Consider the following 20,502-nt stretch of genomic DNA (forward strand, 5'->3'; position numbering starts at 1 on the left):
TTCGATATAGCACGGTACGAATTAACCGTGTTATACGAGGGATGCCTGTACTAGCTAAGCAAAAATTTTGTCATATCTACAAATATTTGTCTATTTTTATTTACAGATACTGACTAAGCTTTCATCATGGAGCAGATCCCTCCCCCTAAGGAGGTGAAGATCCTTGAAACTGCAGAGGACATTCAAGAGCGACGTGAGCAGGTAATAACAATGAAGCCAATTGTATTTTAATTGATAATGCATTTATTTAACATGTGATTAAAAAGATATATATATTTAATTGACCTGATTATTAAATAATATTTTAATACTATTGTCTATTAAAGTCAAACTTCAGCACATGATTTCATGATTGATTAACCCCTTTTTAATTTTAATATTTATTGAATTATTATTAATATTATTAATATTAATTCAATAAATATTTTCGTTACTAATTTGTATCAACTTTTTGCCTTTCTACAATAAATACGAATATGTAATCTAACACATTCAAGCATTAAAATTGGACACCATTCAATTAGGTATTAAACCGCTATGAAGATTTCAAGCAAGAGGCACGTGCCAAGCGTGAGAAGTTGGAAGACTCACGTCGCTTCCAGTATTTCAAGCGTGATGCCGACGAGCTAGAGTCATGGATTCAAGAAAAACTCCAAGCAGCCAGTGATGAGAGCTACAAAGATCCTACTAATTTACAGGTATACAAAATCTGTCTGCTTTGGTGTTTATTTTAAATTCAAAGGAATATCTGGAGTTGTTTAAATTTTATTTTTATCTTCCTGTCCATGCATATAGTAAAAATATTTTTATTGGTTTTTAATTTAAGTTTTTTTCCTTAATAGTTTAGATCAGAAAATAAATAATTTGTATTTATTTTTATTTATCAAATAGGCTAAAATTCAAAAACATCAAGCCTTCGAAGCAGAGGTAGCTGCTCATTCCAATGCTATCGTAGTTCTGGACAATACCGGTAGTGAGATGATCTCGGCTGGCCATTTTGCCTCTGAAACTATTCGTAAGAGACTTGATGAATTACATCGTCTGTGGGAGCTCTTACTATCTCGACTAGCTGAGAAGGGAATGAAATTGCAGCAGGCTCTTGTATTGGTACAGTTCCTGAGACATTGTGATGAAGTTATGTTCTGGATTCATGATAAGGTATGTTGTGATGAATATTATAACTTTATTATAGAGGTCGTCGTATCACAGTGGCATAAGCGTGTGACGGGAACACGATGGTTACGAGTTCGATTCGCACTAGGGGGAATGAATCATTATTTATTGATATTTTATTTCTTCAATTTGGTAACAAGACAAAGCGCTGCGTTTAGTTCCGCCACTCAACACACAATGTCTAAATTATTTGGTGGAAATTGGGCGAATGGAGTGTCTTAACACTGTTTTCCATATTGTACTGCTACAGCTATAAGCCGGGTACAGAGTGAAAAAAGAAAAAAAACTTAATCAATGATTTTGAAAAGTTATGGTTTAGGGTGTTGATGATATGAAAGTAATAATATATTTCTAAATATTTTCACTATAAGTTTTTATTATTGTTGTGTTCATAATTAAGAAGATGAATATTGCTTCTTTTCAAGAATTGTGTATGTACTAATATAGTTATAGTTTTTACTAATCGTTGTGCGTTTCTATGTGTAATAAAATATATTTTAACATTTAAAATAAAATAATAAAAGAAAGAATAATAAAATTCTTATATAACTATTTACAGGAGACATTTGTCTGTGCGGATGAATTTGGATCAGACCTGGAACATGTGGAAGTATTGCAGCGTAAATTTGATGAGTTCCAAAAGGACATGGCGGCGCAAGAGTACCGGGTCACCGAAGTCAACCAGCTTGCTGAAAGACTTGTACTGGAGGGACATCCTGAGAGAGAGACTATTGTTAAGAGGAAAGATGTAAGCTTGTTTTATTTTTGTTTGGATTCTTACTTTTACACATTAGGATTCAAAAATTATTGTTCTTAATCAAATCCGACGCTACTGTTTTTGATAACATTAGCCGATGTATGATTCTCCTAACACTTAACGCAATCCTTCCTGTCCTGTGCCATATTCTTAACTTCTCACTATCCTCTAACGAATTCCTTTCCTGGACTAACGAACTCTTTTCCATATATATATAAATAAATTTTACATACATACATCATTTATAGCGATAAGAAATAGCTTTTAACTCGACGCTTGAAAATGTGAAAAGACTTAGACTGGCGTAGTTCGCGCGGGAGTGTATTCCTTTCACTGTAAAAGACTCACCATTGGCTTGTGTGTGGTTGAGTGGCAATTCTATTATTATCGTCCTGTGATCTAAGGTTAAGAGAATGGTTAGATCCTAGGAAAGTAAATTTTGTATTAAGCATTTTAAAAGAGGCGGAAAGATAGAAACGGGGTATCCTAACATTGGGTTCTCTCTGCTTACCCTGTTGTCTGCAGGATACAGCGTGAATCAAATTTAGATTTTTATTTTTTATTTTTATTATATTTTGTTTTCTCAAATACACTTTTACGAGCACTTTTGACTCTTTAATTTATGTTAGATTCATTATTTTTTTTTATTAAAGTATAACATCAGTATCATAAATTCTTTACTTATTTTTCTATAATGAAAGTAGTTTAAAAATAATTTTAAATATTTAAATAAATGAAAATTGAATGAGAAAATGAAAAAAAATTATCAAACTACTTTTTTTTTGGTTTTTCTATTATTTATTTTTTTTTCTTCAGGAGCTTAATGAAGCCTGGCAGCGTCTCCGTCAGATGGCGCTCATGCGTCAAGAGCGCTTGTTTGGAGCTCATGAGATACAGCGTTTTAACCGCGACGCGGATGAAACCATCGCGTGGATATCTGAGAAGGATGTTGTACTGGGATCCGATGACTATGGACGGGATTTGGCAACTGTGCAGACTTTACAGGTTGGATTGAACACAACAATAAAATATTTTTTTAGCTATCTTGTTTTCTATATTCTATTTAAAGCATTGGTGTGTATCAAAAGAAAAAACGTCAAAGTATAGGTTTCTCTAATTTGGTTACACAATTTACACACTCGGATTAATTAAACTTTTAATATTTTCATTTCCTCACTCTGGGAACAGATGATGTGAGGCGTTCAGTTGGCGGAAAAGTGGGAACGGAAGTTGTCGGAACAGTGTCTTTAACACTATATTTCTAGGTTCCCTCTGTTAATCCACCTTTATGGGGAATTCAACGTTAATTTAATAAACAACAAAAACTTAATTTTGATTTCTGATTTATCTCTGTCTTTGCTATATATCTATAAAAGTAAAATATATAATATTTTTATGCTTATTTTTAAATATTCATTTATATTGCATTTAATTAAACAGCGCAAACACGAGGGTGTGGAACGTGATCTAGCCGCACTGGAGGACAAAGTGTCCACATTAGATGGTGAAGCTGCTCGCCTGGCCGCCATCCACGCGGACCACGCGCCCGCCATACACTCCAAACGGGACGAGATCGCGCAGGCCTGGCAACGACTGGTGCAGAAAGCTCAGGTACGGAAATTATTATATCTGTTTTATGTGTCGTATAATTATATTAATATAAAATTTTATACTAGAATTTTTCTATTAGTCATTATGTCGATTTATGATTGTATTGTTTTAATGTGTTAATAAATTTAATATAACCAAAATTTAAAAAAATGTGTGAAGAATACTGTAATAAAAGTAAATTAAATACTTTGCATAATGTAAATAATGCAATAATCTATAAATTTGTATATGTATGTATCTTTACTAGATGTTCAGTCTAGTTTTGGAATATAAAAGAATTAAATAGAAAACCCAGGACCCTAGTAATTAATAGTCCATTTTTTATCAATTTCTCATTTACAGGAGCGTCGTACGGAACTAGAATCTTCTCACGCGCTCCACCGTTTCTTGGCCGACTACCGCGACCTCATCTCCTGGATGAGTGATATTCGAGCCTTGATAGCTGCTGACGACCTCGCCAAGGATGTACCCGGGGCTGAGGCTCTATTGGAGAGACATCAGGAACATAAGGTGATACTGATGATCTTTGTTTAATATTTATTAAGTGTATTATTAAAAGTTTTGAATAGCAAAATTTAATTTAAAAAATTGCATTATTTAATTTTGAAATATCACCCATATTTCAAAATTAAAATATTAATTATGTAAACCGGTAATTTTCTATACCTTGATAAAAAATATGAATTCATTGGCTATAGCACTTGGATGATTTCCTAAGGAACTTGTATTCCAAAATGCATTCAAAAGGCTTATAAGTTTCAATATTATCAGTTTAAAAAAAATTCTTACGTGCACATGTCCATATGAAAATATATATTAACTGATAGGGCGAGATGGACGCCCGCGAGGACGTAATGAACGCGTGCGTAAGCAGCGGTGAAGCGCTAGTCGAAGGAGGACACCGCGGCGCCGCAGAAGTGCAGGCGGCGCTCGAAGCGCTCCACCGCGACCGTGCAGCGCTGCACGCGCTGTGGGAGCAGCGGCGCGTCCTGTACTTGCAGTGCATGGATCTGCAGCTGTTCTATAGAGATACGGAACAGGCTGATGCGTGGATGCATAAACAGGAGGTATGGTTTTTTTTTTTACATTTATTTATTTGTCTGATTGTATAAGAGTTTGAGTTCAATCTTTGCGCAGGGAGATAATGAAGTAAAAAGTGGTGTCATAACTGTAGGTTCTTTTATCTACGAAACTCGCTTATATAAAAGGGGATGCATAAATACACAAAAATATGTTTAAAAAATGAATAAATTTGAAAATATTGAAATTTTTGGACATAACAGAAATTCTTACATTTAATCATTGTTTCTTTAAGGCCTTCCTCGCCAACGAGGATGTCGGTGACTCCCTGGATTCTGTGGAGGCGCTTCTCAAGAAACACGAGGACTTTGAGAAATCTCTTGCTGCTCAAGAAGAGAAAATTAAAGCCCTAGATGAGTTTGCCACCAAGCTCATTGAAGGTCAACATTACGCAGCTGACGATGTCGCCCAACGTAGGGAAATGGTAAGGCTTAAAATAATAGAATATTATTTAGTATACCTACAATATTTAAAATATAATAATTATTCAGTCATTGTGGAGATAACTAAGAGTTATACTTTGTAGTTGCTGGAACGTCGCGCTGCCCTGCTAGAAAAATCTAACCAACGCCGTGCTTTACTCGAAGACGCCTACAAATATCAACAATTCGAACGTGATTGTGACGAAACGAAAGGTGAGTGACATTATTGTTTTTAACTTCACTTGGGAGGGATTAATTATCCCATTTCCCCATTCTGGCAAAATAAAGTACGGGATTGACTTTCGCCACTCAATATGCAATGTCTTTCAATTCAAGCCGAAAGCGGAGATAAGAAAAAAATATATTTTAAAATTAAAAATATACTTTATAAACTTACATTATTTTATAGGATGGATTAACGAGAAGCTAAAATTCGCCACCGATGACTCGTACCTCGACCCGACGAACCTGAACGGCAAAGTACAGAAACATCAGAACTTTGAACAGGAACTGCAAGCCAATAAGCCGCGTGTGGACGAGATTAATACTCTTGGCAGTAAATTGTTGGAGCAAGAACATTTTGCTAAACGTAAGTATACGAAAAAGGCTATATGATTATAATGTTAATTATAAATATGTTATTTAGCATTAAGCCCATCTTTTGCATTCTTTTGTATTAAATTTTATGCATTAAATATATATATATATATATAAATAACACTATTGCAAAATACTAACAATTTGTTGATTTTCTGTTATTTTTTCTTCAAAATTCCTTTTGTATAAGTATGGGACCTACAAAGATTTGAGCTGCGCATCTTAAATTACGCATCCATTACCTTTATCGAATGTATTAAGGTAGACATTTCATTGTCATACAAATTATACTCGGTTTAATTATTTCTAATTAAACATTTTATACATATATCAATAATATATTCAAATAGAACATTTTAATTACTAGAAAGTTTTCCTTTAAACAGCCCAAATTGAATCCCGCGTCGATGAACTCGGATCTCTGTGGGAGCGCCTAGTGCAAGCGTCTGAACTGAAAGGTAGTAAACTGCAAGAGGCCGCCGCACAGCAACAGTTCAATAGAGCCTCTGAGGATATTGAGCTTTGGTTGTCTGAAGTGGAAGGCCAGCTGCTTAGTGAGGATTATGGCAAGGTGAATTATAGACAAGTCCAAAAATTTAATCATCTTCACGCTGTATCCCGCATACAGCAGGGTACGCAGAGGGAAATTAGTGTTAAGACACTCCGTTCCCCACTTTCCTGCGAATTCTGGAGGCATTGCTTGTTGATTGGCGGAACTCAATGCCACGCTTTGTGTCAACCAGAGTGAAGAAATGGAAATATAAATTTAAATAAGTTTTTTATTACTTTGTACCCCTGCGCCACGACTGACCTTAATGGTGTATAATAAACATACATAAATTATACTATTTGATTATTTTAGCATTTATATAATTTATTTTACTATGTTTCCATATAATGAATACATACATCTATATGTTTCAATTAAATGTTTTCTCTGGTCCACAGGATCTAACAAGTGTCCAAAATCTCCAAAAGAAGCATGCCTTACTGGAGGCGGATGTCAGTTCTCACGCCGAGCGTATCGACGCCTTGCGGGCTCAAGCTGAACAATTCATTGAGAAGGGACACTTTGATGCTGATAATATTAAATCTAAGAGAGTGAGTTATTTGTTTTGTTATGTTTAGATAGAATATTAAATATATTTTTTAAAAAGTATTATAAATATATAAAAAGAGAGATGTCACTAAGTTTTTTATTAGTATTGCAAGACTATTAAATTAAATGAACATTGATAAAATACTTCTTTTTTATTACTTTATGATATGTTGCCCTCAGGATGCGCTCGTCGCTCGTTACTCAGCCTTGGACAAACCAATGGCGGTGCGCAAACGTCGCCTCTTGGACTCTCTCCAAGCGCAACAACTGTTCCGTGACCTCGACGATGAGGCTGCCTGGATCCGTGAAAAGGAACCTATTATCGCATCTACTAATAGAGGTCTGTTTTTCCTTTTTATTAAAAAAAAAAATACAAGTACTTTTATAGAGTATTCAGCTCAAAATTTAATAGAATATAAAAATTCTTTATATACAATTAGCAAAGATTTGGATAATTTATACACATGATAATATATAAATATATTACTGTTATATAAGCTTCAATTATGTCTCACAGTTAATAGGATAGGCAGATAGACCATACTGTAAATACACTTCGTTTTCGCTTTTAGTCCAATATGTTGGTGTTGTATGTCCAGATATTGACTAGTTGAATGTTGCCAAAATCTCTTTAACAATGGAAGTATTATATATAATATAATTTTTATGATATTATAATGATAAGGTTATTATTATTATTCATGTTGATGTAACAAACTTATGACTCACCAGGTCGCGACCTAATCGGTGTACAAAACCTAATGAAGAAGCACCAGGCGGTGATGGGTGAGATGGCGCAACACGAGGCGCGCGTGGAGGCAGTGCGCGCGGCGGGCGCAGCGTTGCGCGACGCGGGGCACTTCGCGGCCGCCGACATCGCGGCGCGTCTGCATTCGCTGCACGCAACGTGGACGCAGCTGCAGGAGAAGGCTTTGCAGGTATTGTTGCTTACGTTCTTTATGAATAAACACTAGAGCACTAGCACACTAGAACACTAAATAATTATAGGATACTCTAATATACAGAAGGCAGCACATATGACTAAGAGTTACGTAGGATTTATAACGTATTCTAAACTACCGATAACTCTGACCACAGGTTCACCAAATTAATAAATCTAATGTAACACTGCCTATAGTTTCCTCAATATTCTTTTTTTTTTAATTTAGATAACCCAAAAAGATTTTTCAAATTGAATGAATAATTCACGAAATTAACGTTATACCCAAAAAGCTTCTCAGTTAACTCCTTAGCTATTACATAAATATATAATTGAAATATATTTTATTTTCAATAGCGCAAACAAGATTTAGAAGACTCGCTTCAAGCCCAACAATACTTCGCCGATGCCAACGAGGCTGAGTCCTGGATGCGTGAAAAGGAACCCATGGCCAACACTCAAGACTACGGCAAAGATGAAGATTCTTCTGAAGCTTTGCTGAAGAAGCATGAGGCATTACTGTCAGATTTGGAAGCCTTTGGCAATACTATCAAGGCTTTGAGGGAACAGGCTAATGCTTGTCGTGTAAGTATTTTTTATATGTTAATATTATGAGTTATGTAGGTCTTTATATTTGAAGTTTTTTTTTTACTAAAAAACGAAAAACTAAATAAAACATCACTATTTGTTAAAAGGTCGTTTTTAGTAATATGTTGATAAGCTGTGAGTTCAATAAAAAAAAGTAAGAATAGAAACTACCTAAATAAAAAACTACAATATTACATATTTGCAATTAACAAATATATTAATTGTTTAATATCATCATTATCAAACAGCAACAAGAGTCCCCAGTAGTGGATGTATCGGGCAAGGAGTGCGTGGTCGCGCTCTACGACTACGCGGAGAAGTCTCCTCGCGAGGTCTCCATGAAGCGTGGTGATGTGTTGACACTGCTCAATTCTAATAATAAGGTAAGCTTTTGTTTGTTAATATTATGAGGTCAGTCATATGGCAGGGGCACAAACATGCGATTTTTACAATCGTAAATGCGATTGAATATTTTCATTTTTTCGCTCAACTCGCCGCCAGAATGCGGACAAAAGTGAGAAATAGAAGTGTCTTAAAGGTATGTAATATCGTAAGATTCCCCGGTTTCCTCTACCTATCCTGCTATGTGCAGAAAAAACTTATGTATAGATCTTTAATTATGATCGTTATAAAGAAGTTTATTGATTTATGAAAAAGGATATCTAGTAAAATTTAATAATAATAATATTGCTAAATTTCCTTAGTTTATTTTTCAAAAAAAAGTCAAACCTCAAACTTATAAATAACCCTTTCTAGTGCAAACGAAAAAGTTTCAGTGTATATAGATCGTGGTTGTGGCTTCGACTCCACATGAAGAAATTTATAAAATCGGATTCGAAGTCTTAAATATGGTAAAATGCGATGTTCCACTGCCAAAAAAGAGGAAATAAAAAAGATAGCAGATAGCAGAGGCAGATAAAATTTCATTCTAAATGTCTCCCATTTTGCGAAATATGAGGCACTTTAAAAATAACTAACATATATTCTACATCTATATAAATACAAGATGACATTTCAATTAAAGTGGCTAAATGATAAAAATGCGGAGTTATTGACGTTATCAATAAAATAATGCGGCCATCGTGGCGCAGCGGCACAAGGGTGTGACTGTAACACGACGGTTGTGGGTTCGATCCCCACTCGAGGAAGTGAAATATTTATTTACGTTTATATTCCACATCAACATAAATACATTAGATTAATAAAAAACTTCTATAGTCACATGACATCGAGAATACAGTTAGAAAAGAAAGGTAAGCCTATCAGAATAGAAAAAGGTGTCAGACAGGGTGACCCCCTGTCACCAAAACTGTTCTCGGCAGTATTGGAGTCAATCTTCAAGGAACTTCATTGGGAAAATCTCGGAGTTAATGTAAATGGCGAATTTCTAACGCATTTAAGATTTGCTGATGACATAGTTCTCTTTGCCAAAACATCAGAAGACATCAGCAAAATGATAAACGAGCTCGCAACTGAAAGCGAAAAGTTAGGCTTAAGACTAAATCCTGAGAAAACTAGAGTAATGGCAAATAAAAATAAAGAGACAATACTATTAGGAAATATCGAATTAAATTACTGTGATGAGTACATCTACCTGGGACAGCTCATATCCCCAAAAGAACATATGCTTAAAGAAATGGAAAGAAGAATAACAAACGCCTGGAAAAGATACTGGAGCTTAAAAGATGCTATGAAAGACAAAACACTTCATATAAACATAAAAAGCAAACTATTTAACTCCTGTATATTGCCCGTCCTTACATATGGATGCCAATCATGGACTCTAAGTCAGGAAATGATAAGCAAAATTGCAATCTGCCAAAACGCAATGGAAAGGAGTATGTTACATATAAAAAAACAGGATAATGTGAAGAACGTTGTAATTAAGAGTAAAAGTAAAACACAAGATGTAACATATAAAATTCGAAGACTTAAATGGAAATGGGCTGGGCACATGATGAGAGGTCAGGACAAATGGTGTAGGAGAGTAACAGGATGGTACCCCAGGGAGGGTAGAAGGAAAAGAGGCAGACCCCAGAAAAGATGGGACGACGACATTAGAAAAGTTGCTGGCGTGATGTGGAATAGAGTGGCCCTGGAGAGAACTGAATGGAAAAGATTGGAGGAGGCCTTTGCCGATTGGCAGACAGATCTACAAATAATAAGGAAAAATCAAATATTACAATTAAATTAAATAAGTATGTGTATTGTGTTGTAATTCTCAAAAATGTTACTGTTTCATCTGAATAAAAGGCTAAATTATTATTATTATTATATTTCCATTTCTTCGTTCTCGTGTCGAGGCAAAGCGCGGCGTTGAGTTCAGCCACTCAACACGCAATGCCTTCAGAATTCCGCAGATAATGGGCAACGGCAGATAATGGTGTTCAACACTAGGTTCCCTATGCCTACCCTGCTGTGCGCGGGATACAGCGTGAAGCTGAATAAAATTATCACAATAATAATTCAGTGTTAGCGTAAAACTCAAGTGTGTCGAACATGGGAAATATATCAATATGTGATAACATGTGATAAAACAATTATAGTTTTAGAATATATGTTGTAATGTCACTGTTAAGCATTCCAGAATAATTATCTTCTAAACAAATATTTTAAAATTAAGAGCGCGATTATAATATGTCTCAGTTTCGACGCGATTCTGCCTTCAACCAGTCGCTTTTACGTAACTTTGTACTTCTGTTCTATTGAAACCAATTGAAATTGACATCTTTAATGAAATTGGTCGTAGTAACGCCTGTTACCTTTTGATTAAAATGACGCCCTAAGAAATTTTCTCTTGGAAAGAGAAGTGTTAGTTTATATTTTAAATTCGATTCGATCTGTGATATAAGTGATATTTATTTAGTTATAAAATGATTGTCTTCAGTTGGCTATGCATAGTACTTTTAGAAGATGTCTTCGTTTATAATAGGAAAAAACAAAGTCGTAACTCGAATGTAAGTATAAAAGAAAAACCTCTATTAAAATATTAGTTGCTGTAAATTTAGATTACACTTACATAGTATCATTATGATTACTATGAAGCCGTTTTATTTTTGTATTATTTTGATTTACCAATATTATATACTTGAAATTAATTTAAATAAATAAAATTATAAAAACATAGTCTGTGAGATTCCAACAGACGGCCTATAAAATGAAATAGTCAATATAAATTACTTTAAATCGGACATGCAGCGTGTGTTATTTAAATTAACAGTAAACAGATATTCAGACGTCACACACAACTCTGAACACAACGCAAATCTGAATTGTAAACACATGTAGGTACATGAAATTTAAATACTGTTATAATAATTTACATTTTACCATGAGATGCTATTCAATTTAGTGCTTCTACACAGATTATAAATTTTATATTAAGCAACAAACAAATGGCCACCACTTTTGAGAATACAGCTCTTATAGAGTCTCGCAGGGAGTTGACATTGCGGCACAGTGGTGTCAGGCTATTAAAGAATACCTCCTTACGATAGAAAGCGTACATAATGATCTCAAGTGTCGTTACAAGGGACGAATGTGGTTAGCCACAGGCTGAGTGTATATGGATATTATTATTACATTTTCATAGTATTCGATACCTAATTCTAGAACTTAATATGTTTACAACATAGGTGCATTGCATGTGAAATAGACTTTTCAGGATTTTTTTGTAATTAAAAAAAATGTAGTCTTTGGAAGTTTGCGATGTAGACGAAGAAACAGTTTTGACACAACTCTTTGTGGTCTACTTTTTCAAATAAAATTAATCAGCTTCATGCTGTACACAGTAGAGTAGGCAGAGGGAACCTGGTGTTAAGACACTCCGTTCCCCACTTTCTGTCTAATTCTGGAGGTTTGTGTTGATTGGCAGAACTCAACGCCACGGTTTGCCTCGACACCGAAATCCCTAGACCAGAAATATAATTTTAAATAAATATTTCATCTCCTCAAGTGGAGATCGAACCCGCAACCACATGCACATGCCAACACATTGTCTTTTTTGCTTTCCACATCATTTTTCCTTTTGTTTTAAATAAAAACAATTTACATTGCCGGCAAATAAAAACATTTTATTCCCCTGAATAGGGTTTGACCCATGACTATCGTTTACAGTTAGATGTTGTCCCACTGCACAACTATGGCCTCAACTTTTTAACAATTCTAATATATTAAATAAAATATTACTCTATTATTACCATATTAATGTATATGCGTTTTTCAGGACTGGTGGAAGGTAGAAGTAAATGATCGTCAAGGTTTCGTGCCAGCAGCCTACGTGAAGAAAATCGATGCTGGACTTTCGTCTTCTCAACAGAACCTCGCCGATTCGAGCTCTATTGCAGCTCGACAAACTCAGGTAAAAAAAAATATATTCTGTTATTTATAAATAAATATTAAATCTCCCTTCTGTGTGTTACATTGGATGCAATCAGAAGATTCAAAGCAAATTGATTTTTATCCTAAAATAAACTATTATTGTGCCCAAAACTAAAGACTTTTTTTATATAATATACCAAAAGAGAGTTGAAGTATGAATTTAGGCCCTTTAATATACTAATAGAAATGGCTTTTAGCTGTGGTACATGCTACTGAGGTTGTATGCAACAACAAAGTCTTTCTGGAAACAATGGGAGCCCTTAAAGTATATATATATTTTTTATTTATAATATTATTCAAAACAGATTGAAGCACAGTATGACAACCTGCTGGCTCTCGCCCGCGAGCGACAGAACAAGCTCAACGAGACCGTCAAGGCGTACGTGCTGGTGCGCGAGGCTGCCGAGTTAGCCACCTGGATTAAGGATAAGGTGAATACGTTTTTTTTCTAGCTCTAACGGATATTTCGAAATTTGAAAATAAAAAATTTAGAACATTCTAAATATATATTAAAAATATTAATATATTTATCTTTTAAATCATATTTCATAATATGTTATGTCTGCTTCTATATGTATAATGTTAGTATATGTTGTGATTGTATTTTGCTTATTGAACATTATTATTAGGTTTTTTTCTGAGATTCTAATAAGTTAAATTATGAAATATAAAGTGTTAGGTCAGGTTAGATTGTCTAATTAAATTTATGTAGAACAGTTAACATTAAATTTATTTAGAGTGTATTTAGAGAGTATTTAGAGTGTTGTAGTTATAAAAATTTATTTTACAATTACGTATACTTTCGACATAGGAAATGCACGCCCAAGTTCAAGATGTAGGCGAGGACTTGGAACAAGTGGAAGTAATGCAAAAGAAGTTCGACGACTTCCAAAATGACCTGCGAGCGAACGAGGTGCGCCTCGCCGAGATGAACGAGATCGCGGTACAGCTGATGACTGTGGGACAGACGGAAGCTGCGTTGAAGATTAAGACTCAGATGCAGGTTAGTGTAAAAAATTGTATTATTTTACCTACCTATTATTTACATTTACTACATCGATAATGAATTTAATTTACTATTGCTTTATTTGTCAAAGCCGTCACTGATAAATATATGTTTCGTTTCGTATTTTATTTCCTTTCATACCTAAATAATTGATGATACACTATTCCGCGATTTTCCTATTTTTAAATTTCCAATTTATTTAAACACTTAATACAAACAGTACAAATTAATATTTCATCCTAGGAATTAAACTCCAAATGGACATCCCTCCAACAACTGACAGCCGAGCGTGCAGCACAACTAGGCTCAGCTCACGAAGTACAACGCTTCCACCGTGACGTAGATGAAACTAAAGACTGGATAGCGGAGAAGGAACAGGCCCTGGCTACTGACGATCTAGGACGGGATCTGCGTTCTGTGCAGACTTTGCAGCGTGAGTTATGTTTTTGTTATTTAATATGCGATGTCTGGCAAATTAACAAAAATATATTCTTCAATAAACTTTTTATTTATATATTGTTATACTTCCTTCGATATTGCATATTTCAAAATTTATTCTATAAGAATCATAGAACAAAAATGTTTTGGAAGAAAAGTAACCTTTTTTATTGTCAAATATTCAGAATCAAATCATTTTGTATTATGTAAATCTCCATTACAAATCTCAATTTTTATTTTACTATAATATGGTGGCAGCTTTGATTTTATTTTACGTTACATGTTTCAATAAGTAATAGTTGTATATCAATGTTGTCCAATTTTGTTTAGTTTTTTTATTGTTGATTTGAATTTTAATTCTTTTCAATTTTTCAAGGCAAACACGAAGGTCTAGAACGTGACCTAGCAGCTCTTGGCGATAAGATCCGTCAGTTGGACGACACCGCCAACCGCCTGATGTCCACGCACGGTGACTCCGCCGACGCCACCTACAGCAAGCAGCGCGAGATCAACGAGGCCTGGCACCAGCTGCAGGCGAGGGCCAACGCGAGGAAGGAGAAGCTGCTGGACTCTTATGATCTGCAGAGGTTTGTTTAATATATTAGTGACAATATATATTGTAGGTATATCGACAAGATGATATCGTCAACCGCCTCATGTCAACGAAAAGTGGTTTAATTTGTAACTCTTATTGCTTTAGACATATGATCTTCTGTGGGTTACATACTTTTAGTTTGAATGTGTTAATTCCAAGTGAGGACCACAATCAGAAGCTTATGAAATATAATGCCTGATTTAATATATTTTGTTTTATGTGCCGACCTCAGAATTCCTTCCCCTAATATGCACAAAGTGTGTTAGCATAAAATTTTTCTGATTTGGTAGTCAAGCTCTTAAAATAATAAGTTACATCGGATTTTTTTGTGTAAAATTATCAGTGATTAGGATCCTACAACATCTAAGTTGCGTCTCAATTTATTTTTAAAATTTTCATTCCTGTAACATAATAAATCATATGATTTTGTTATATGAATAAAATACTTTATTGCAGGTTCCTCTCGGACTATCGTGATCTGATGGCTTGGATCAACTCAATGATGGCGCTAGTTAGCTCGGAAGAGCTCGCTAATGACGTCACCGGAGCTGAAGCCTTATTGGAACGTCATCAGGTACCATATTTATGTTATTTTTATTTGTAAATATATCATGTGTGTAAAATATATAATTTTTTGTAATATATGACTAATTTATTTATTTTATATCCATTTGTTTTAGTAGTAGTTTTGATGCTGATGATTTCTTTTTTGAGTATAAATGACTAAAATGTATATATTTATATTTAGATAGCTAAGTGATAATATGTTTTTAGACCCAGCGTTTGGAGATAGACGCGCATTACGGTATAATGCCGCAGGTTAGATGCAAGCATGTATGAAAGCAAAATATCTGTTCGTAAAGACTGTGTCACACTAAAATATATTTTATATAGCTTATGGGTGTGATAATACTCTACACTTTACATGTATTTTATATTTTAAGGATTTATTGTGACATAATCTTTACAGTACACTATATCCGCGCGTATTGTTGTTTGAAATTATTTTTTTCTTCTAACAATTTTATTTATAATAATACTAATTAGGTAGTTTGAATTTGTATAATTTATAAAAAAAACACTTATTAATTTGGATAGTACTTATACTAAAATTGTACTTAGAATAAACAAATTATTTTAATCTTATAATTTACTGTTTTTAGACTTTTTGTTATTCTAAATTTGTGTTGTGTATTTGCCCTTAAAATAGATATATCTATTATACATATATCTTGGCTTAGTGAGTTAGTCTTCTCTCCTTCATTTACCCCATTCTGTTTCCTCAAAATATTAAGGATATATTTAACAAAACATAACAAAACTTAAAAATAATTGATGTTTTAAAATGTATAACCACTATTTATTAATATTAAAAAATAATTAATGTATTTGTATAAAGGAACATCGTACGGAAATGGACGCTCGCGCTGGAACATTCCAAGCATTGGAGCTCTTTGGACAACAGCTTCTTCAAGGTGGTCATTATGCAAGTGTTGATATTCAGGACAAGTTGAATGCTATGGCTGACGCTAGGCAGGACCTTGAGAGGTAAAATAAACTGAAGTTTAAAACAGTTGCCCTATAAAGACCCTTTATACTTCAAGCAGTAACAATAAATTTGCATAAAAAAATGAAGGTTAACCTCTAAGGGGGTTTAGGAAGAAGTTTTGTCTTAAAACTATTTATTAATAATTCACTTTTTATATAGCATAATTGCCTTATTAGATAATAGGTAGATGGATGAATTAAAGTAAAACAAATGTAATGTAAAATTAAAATACAGCTCATTAATTAGGGCATGGGTAGAAATCCGTATGAAACTAGGTAGGAATCTCGAGCTGCAGCTATTCTATGATTTGCTTACATTATTTATCCCATATAAATATAATTAATTATGTTTAACTTTCTACAGGGCATGGGTCGCACGCCGTATGAAGCTCGACCAGAACCTAGAACTCCAATTGTTCTACCGTGACTGCGAACAAGCCGAGGCGTGGATGGGTGCGCGCGAAGCATTCCTGGCGCCCCCGCCTGCGGCCGACGCGCCCGACGGCGTGGACAATGTGGAACAGCTGATAAAGAAACACGAGGACTTTGATAAGGCTATTAATGCCCATGTGAGTTTTATTCTTTTTTTAAACGGTATTAGTTTATGTTGATCGTGTAAATAATGTTGCATAACAGCCCATAAACAATATAAACTTTAATAAGCTTACCAATGATTATGTAGGTTTTTGTTTCAATTATTATATTTTGTTGGTAAAATTTTTGCGCATAGAAAAGGGATTTTTACAAAAAAAATGAGAAATAAGATTAACTCGAAAAATATATATAAAGTAATGAAAAATAGTTATGAGTTAAGTAATTTTATTTTCTACTTGATTGTATATATCAAAACCTTATTTCACAGAAGTACAACTTTGTTATATACGAATTATATAATAATTATAAATTTTTAAATGTAGGAAGAGAAAATCGCCCAACTACAAACCCTAGCTGACCAGCTCATTGCATCTGACCACTACGCAGCCGATCCCATTGATAAGAAACGCAAGCAAGTTCTTGACCGTTGGCGCCATCTTAAAGAGGCCCTTATTGAAAAACGATCCAGGTTCACTTTTAATTTCCATTATATCGTCTATAATATATTATAGCGTTTGCAGGTAAAAGCTATAATATGCGTGCTATAAAACGGCAACTCCGCGTGCTTGAATGAAAATACCAAAAAGTTTCCATTATACATGAAACATTCTAAGTAGAAAGTGGCTCACTAATAAACATCAGTAGTACCTGGGATTATTTCATTATTTAATTTCTAAATATTATTGCTTAGGTTGGGTGACGAACAAACCCTACAACAGTTCTCTCGAGATGCTGATGAAATGGAGAACTGGATCGCCGAAAAATTACAGTTGGCTACTGAGGAAAGCTATAAGGTATTTTTTTAATTAAAATATTTGCTAAGTGAATTTATGGCGCATAATTAGGTATTTCTACGTGTATTCTATGTTTCAAAAGAAGACAGTCGTCCAATCAATAAAATCATCAAAATCGAATATGTAGATTTATCATTTACACTACTCTTGATGAATATAGCTAAATAATTTGATAAGTTTACATTTCTATTCCACGGTTTTATTTTGTTCCTCCACTAAAGGCAATTGTCAAAGGCCAAACAGTACAGTAATATTTGAATGAAAGCTAAAATATATTTTTTAACCCAGGACCCAGCAAACATCCAGTCCAAACATCAAAAACACCAAGCGTTTGAAGCAGAGTTGGCAGCAAATGCAGAACGCATCCAGTCTGTGCTAGCCATGGGTGGCAACCTCGTGCAGAGGGGACAGTGCAGTGGTAGCGAGGACGCCGTACAGGTACTACTGCTTTTATTATATTACTTTAAATATTAAGTTATTGTTGTAAGTAGTTGGTTAAAAGTTGTCATTTTGCTAAATTGTGAATGAATTGTATGTGAAAATTGTATCATATTAAAATTGGAACTTACGCCAATTAAGTATATAGACGTTTGAATTTTACGATGATTAAATTGAAGAGTTAATCTTAAAATTGTGAGTGAAATGTTGAGTTAGTTTTTACATTTGGAAAGTTAACGTAAATTATTTACAATATGTACATTATATTATTAGTTAAATAGAGATCTTATTGTAAGTTTTTTTTATATGTTATATTTTATTATTTAATATAATATATAAAAATTTTACTCAGGCTCGCTTAGCATCCATCGCCGACCAGTGGGAGTTCCTTACCCAAAAAACCACAGAGAAGTCATTGAAGCTAAAGGAGGCAAACAAACAGCGTACCTACATTGCAGCTGTTAAAGATCTTGATTTTTGGCTTGGAGAGGTATAATTAAATTTGCATTGAGGATTTATTTATTGTGTTATACAATAAATAATTAATTCATTTTATATCATAAATATGTTTTTAATTTTTGTAGGTTGAAAGTCTTTTGACCTCAGAAGATAATGGTAAAGATCTTGCATCAGTGCAAAACCTTATGAAGAAACACCAACTTGTTGAAGCTGATATTCAAGCTCATGAAGATAGAATTAATGGTAAATTATTTAAAATATTAATAATAAGAACTTATTTCTGTTGTTTTAAAATCTTTACTATTTTGTTTTTTATTTTTTACATTTTAACTATTTTTGTATTAAGGCTGATGTAGTGCAGCAGAACAACACATACACATACAGTCCGATTGTAAACACAACTGTTGTGGGTTCTATTCCCATTCGTCGGAATTAATTATTGTTATTTAAAAAGCAAACATTGTTAATAGAGCTCTGAATCTTAAGGCTATGTATGTGATGGTTCTAGACCCTATTATTTTTAATATGTTGTTGCTATATCAGAGATCTTACTAAATTTACTTAGTTTTATAACGAAAAATATATTGATAATATAATTTTAACCCCTAGACATGAACGCCCAGGCTGACGCTCTGGTCTCCTCTGGACAGTTTGACTCAGCTGGCATTGGTTCCCGTCGCTCCGCCATCAACGAACGCTTCGAAAGAGTGCGTGCCCTCGCGGCGCATAGACGAGCGAGGTTATTGGAGGCGAATACACTGCATCAGTTCTTCAGGGATATTGCTGATGAGGAGTCTTGGATTAAGTGGGTGGATTTTGTTTAATTTAATTTTTTTATACCGCACATTGTATCCTACATACAACAGGGTAGGTAGAGGGAATATAGTGTTATGACACTCTGTTGTACAATTTTTTTTTCAGACAATGCGTGTTTAATGGCGGAACTGAACTCAGAGTGAAGGACATTTTTTTTTTCTCCATTGGTTCGAGTACTATTAATTTATTTGACTTAGTTATTACCGAGTGTTTTGAAGGAGTAGGCGCACTCGCAGCACATAGATTGGCGAGATTGTTAGAGGAGCATACACTGAATCTTCGATTAAGTGAATTTTGGTTTTTTAATATAACACTTATGATATAACATGAAATCTGTAAATAACAAACAATTGTACAATGTAATATTTTTAAAATATTTATTTTAATTTTTTCATAGGGAGAAGAAACTCCTCGTCGCCTCAGACGACTACGGCCGCGACCTCACCGGCGTACAGAATCTCCTTAAAAAACACAAGCGCTTAGAAGCGGAACTTGCCAGCCACGAGCCTGCCGTACAAGCGGTGCAAGAAGCGGGCGAACAACTCAAGGACGTCAGCAATGTAGGCGTAGCGGAAATAGAGCAGCGCTTGAAAGCGCTCGCTCAAGCGTGGGAAGCGCTTGAAGCGCTTGCGGCCGAGCGTGGAACTAAGCTGCAGCAGTCGTTAGCGTATCAACAGTTTTTGGCAAAGCTGGACGAGGAGGAAGCTTGGATCAGGTTGGTAGATACTAGATATGATGATTATTTGAACTTTTAATTTTTCGTTTCGCGTGTTAGTTACATTTTCTTGTTGGTCCATAGAAATTGTCTTGCTCTTTTATAATGAAATTACTTAAAAAGAGAGTTAAATTACTCGGGCGAGAAAATGGCTTTTTAAAAATTATTTATTTAATTTTATAAACAACCTTACTGTCTTAAAGCAAGTTGAAGACAGAGATTCTTTATTAAAATTTTATATAATTCAAACTCATTTCAATTCATTTATAAATTCAAATTTTATAATTAATTCATCAAAATATATTAAACTCTATTATTCGTTTCCGCGAGCTATGTGAGTGCGGCATCAGGGGAATGTATTATGCATTGTTAACTAGAGGCATTACTTTTGTCTCGAAAAAGCTATGGTATACCTAATTGTAGTTTTAAATGTATTTGTTTGAGAATTATAT

At 34.2% G+C, this 20,502-nt stretch overlaps 1 protein-coding gene across 4 annotated transcripts in view; it reads left to right on the forward strand.

The window, feature by feature from the left end:
* The window catches only part of alpha-Spec (alpha spectrin), a 31,763-nt gene that overhangs the window by 4,013 nt on the left and 7,248 nt on the right, over nucleotides 1-20,502 (forward strand). For 2 of the 4 annotated variants that reach the window (XM_085193589.1, XM_085193588.1), the window contains exons 2-34: nucleotides 107-201; nucleotides 525-698; nucleotides 892-1,158; nucleotides 1,733-1,921; nucleotides 2,747-2,935; nucleotides 3,371-3,541; nucleotides 3,884-4,051; nucleotides 4,369-4,608; nucleotides 4,857-5,045; nucleotides 5,148-5,256; nucleotides 5,453-5,632; nucleotides 6,027-6,211; nucleotides 6,589-6,741; nucleotides 6,920-7,079; nucleotides 7,472-7,677; nucleotides 8,037-8,264; nucleotides 8,516-8,650; nucleotides 12,493-12,627; nucleotides 12,953-13,078; nucleotides 13,459-13,650; nucleotides 13,897-14,086; nucleotides 14,468-14,678; nucleotides 15,143-15,260; nucleotides 15,461-15,505; nucleotides 16,086-16,234; nucleotides 16,599-16,803; nucleotides 17,152-17,297; nucleotides 17,520-17,622; nucleotides 17,911-18,060; nucleotides 18,413-18,550; nucleotides 18,645-18,762; nucleotides 19,129-19,324; nucleotides 19,733-20,050. In XM_085193589.1, coding sequence (XP_085049715.1) covers nucleotides 127-201; nucleotides 525-698; nucleotides 892-1,158; nucleotides 1,733-1,921; nucleotides 2,747-2,935; nucleotides 3,371-3,541; nucleotides 3,884-4,051; nucleotides 4,369-4,608; nucleotides 4,857-5,045; nucleotides 5,148-5,256; nucleotides 5,453-5,632; nucleotides 6,027-6,211; nucleotides 6,589-6,741; nucleotides 6,920-7,079; nucleotides 7,472-7,677; nucleotides 8,037-8,264; nucleotides 8,516-8,650; nucleotides 12,493-12,627; nucleotides 12,953-13,078; nucleotides 13,459-13,650; nucleotides 13,897-14,086; nucleotides 14,468-14,678; nucleotides 15,143-15,260; nucleotides 15,461-15,505; nucleotides 16,086-16,234; nucleotides 16,599-16,803; nucleotides 17,152-17,297; nucleotides 17,520-17,622; nucleotides 17,911-18,060; nucleotides 18,413-18,550; nucleotides 18,645-18,762; nucleotides 19,129-19,324; nucleotides 19,733-20,050 — 5,558 coding nt within the window. In that variant the 5' untranslated portion in view covers nucleotides 107-126. The remainder of the gene's footprint in view (nucleotides 1-106; nucleotides 202-524; nucleotides 699-891; nucleotides 1,159-1,732; nucleotides 1,922-2,746; nucleotides 2,936-3,370; nucleotides 3,542-3,883; nucleotides 4,052-4,368; nucleotides 4,609-4,856; nucleotides 5,046-5,147; nucleotides 5,257-5,452; nucleotides 5,633-6,026; nucleotides 6,212-6,588; nucleotides 6,742-6,919; nucleotides 7,080-7,471; nucleotides 7,678-8,036; nucleotides 8,265-8,515; nucleotides 8,651-12,492; nucleotides 12,628-12,952; nucleotides 13,079-13,458; nucleotides 13,651-13,896; nucleotides 14,087-14,467; nucleotides 14,679-15,142; nucleotides 15,261-15,460; nucleotides 15,506-16,085; nucleotides 16,235-16,598; nucleotides 16,804-17,151; nucleotides 17,298-17,519; nucleotides 17,623-17,910; nucleotides 18,061-18,412; nucleotides 18,551-18,644; nucleotides 18,763-19,128; nucleotides 19,325-19,732; nucleotides 20,051-20,502) is intronic. The other 2 variants (XM_085193590.1, XM_085193591.1) reach the window with 1 other exon arrangement.

This window comes from Heliconius melpomene, chromosome 11, assembly GCF_056956725.1.
Source record: "Heliconius melpomene rosina isolate 202511_hmr_F chromosome 11, ASM5695672v1, whole genome shotgun sequence".
NCBI lineage: Eukaryota > Metazoa > Arthropoda > Insecta > Lepidoptera > Nymphalidae > Heliconius > Heliconius melpomene.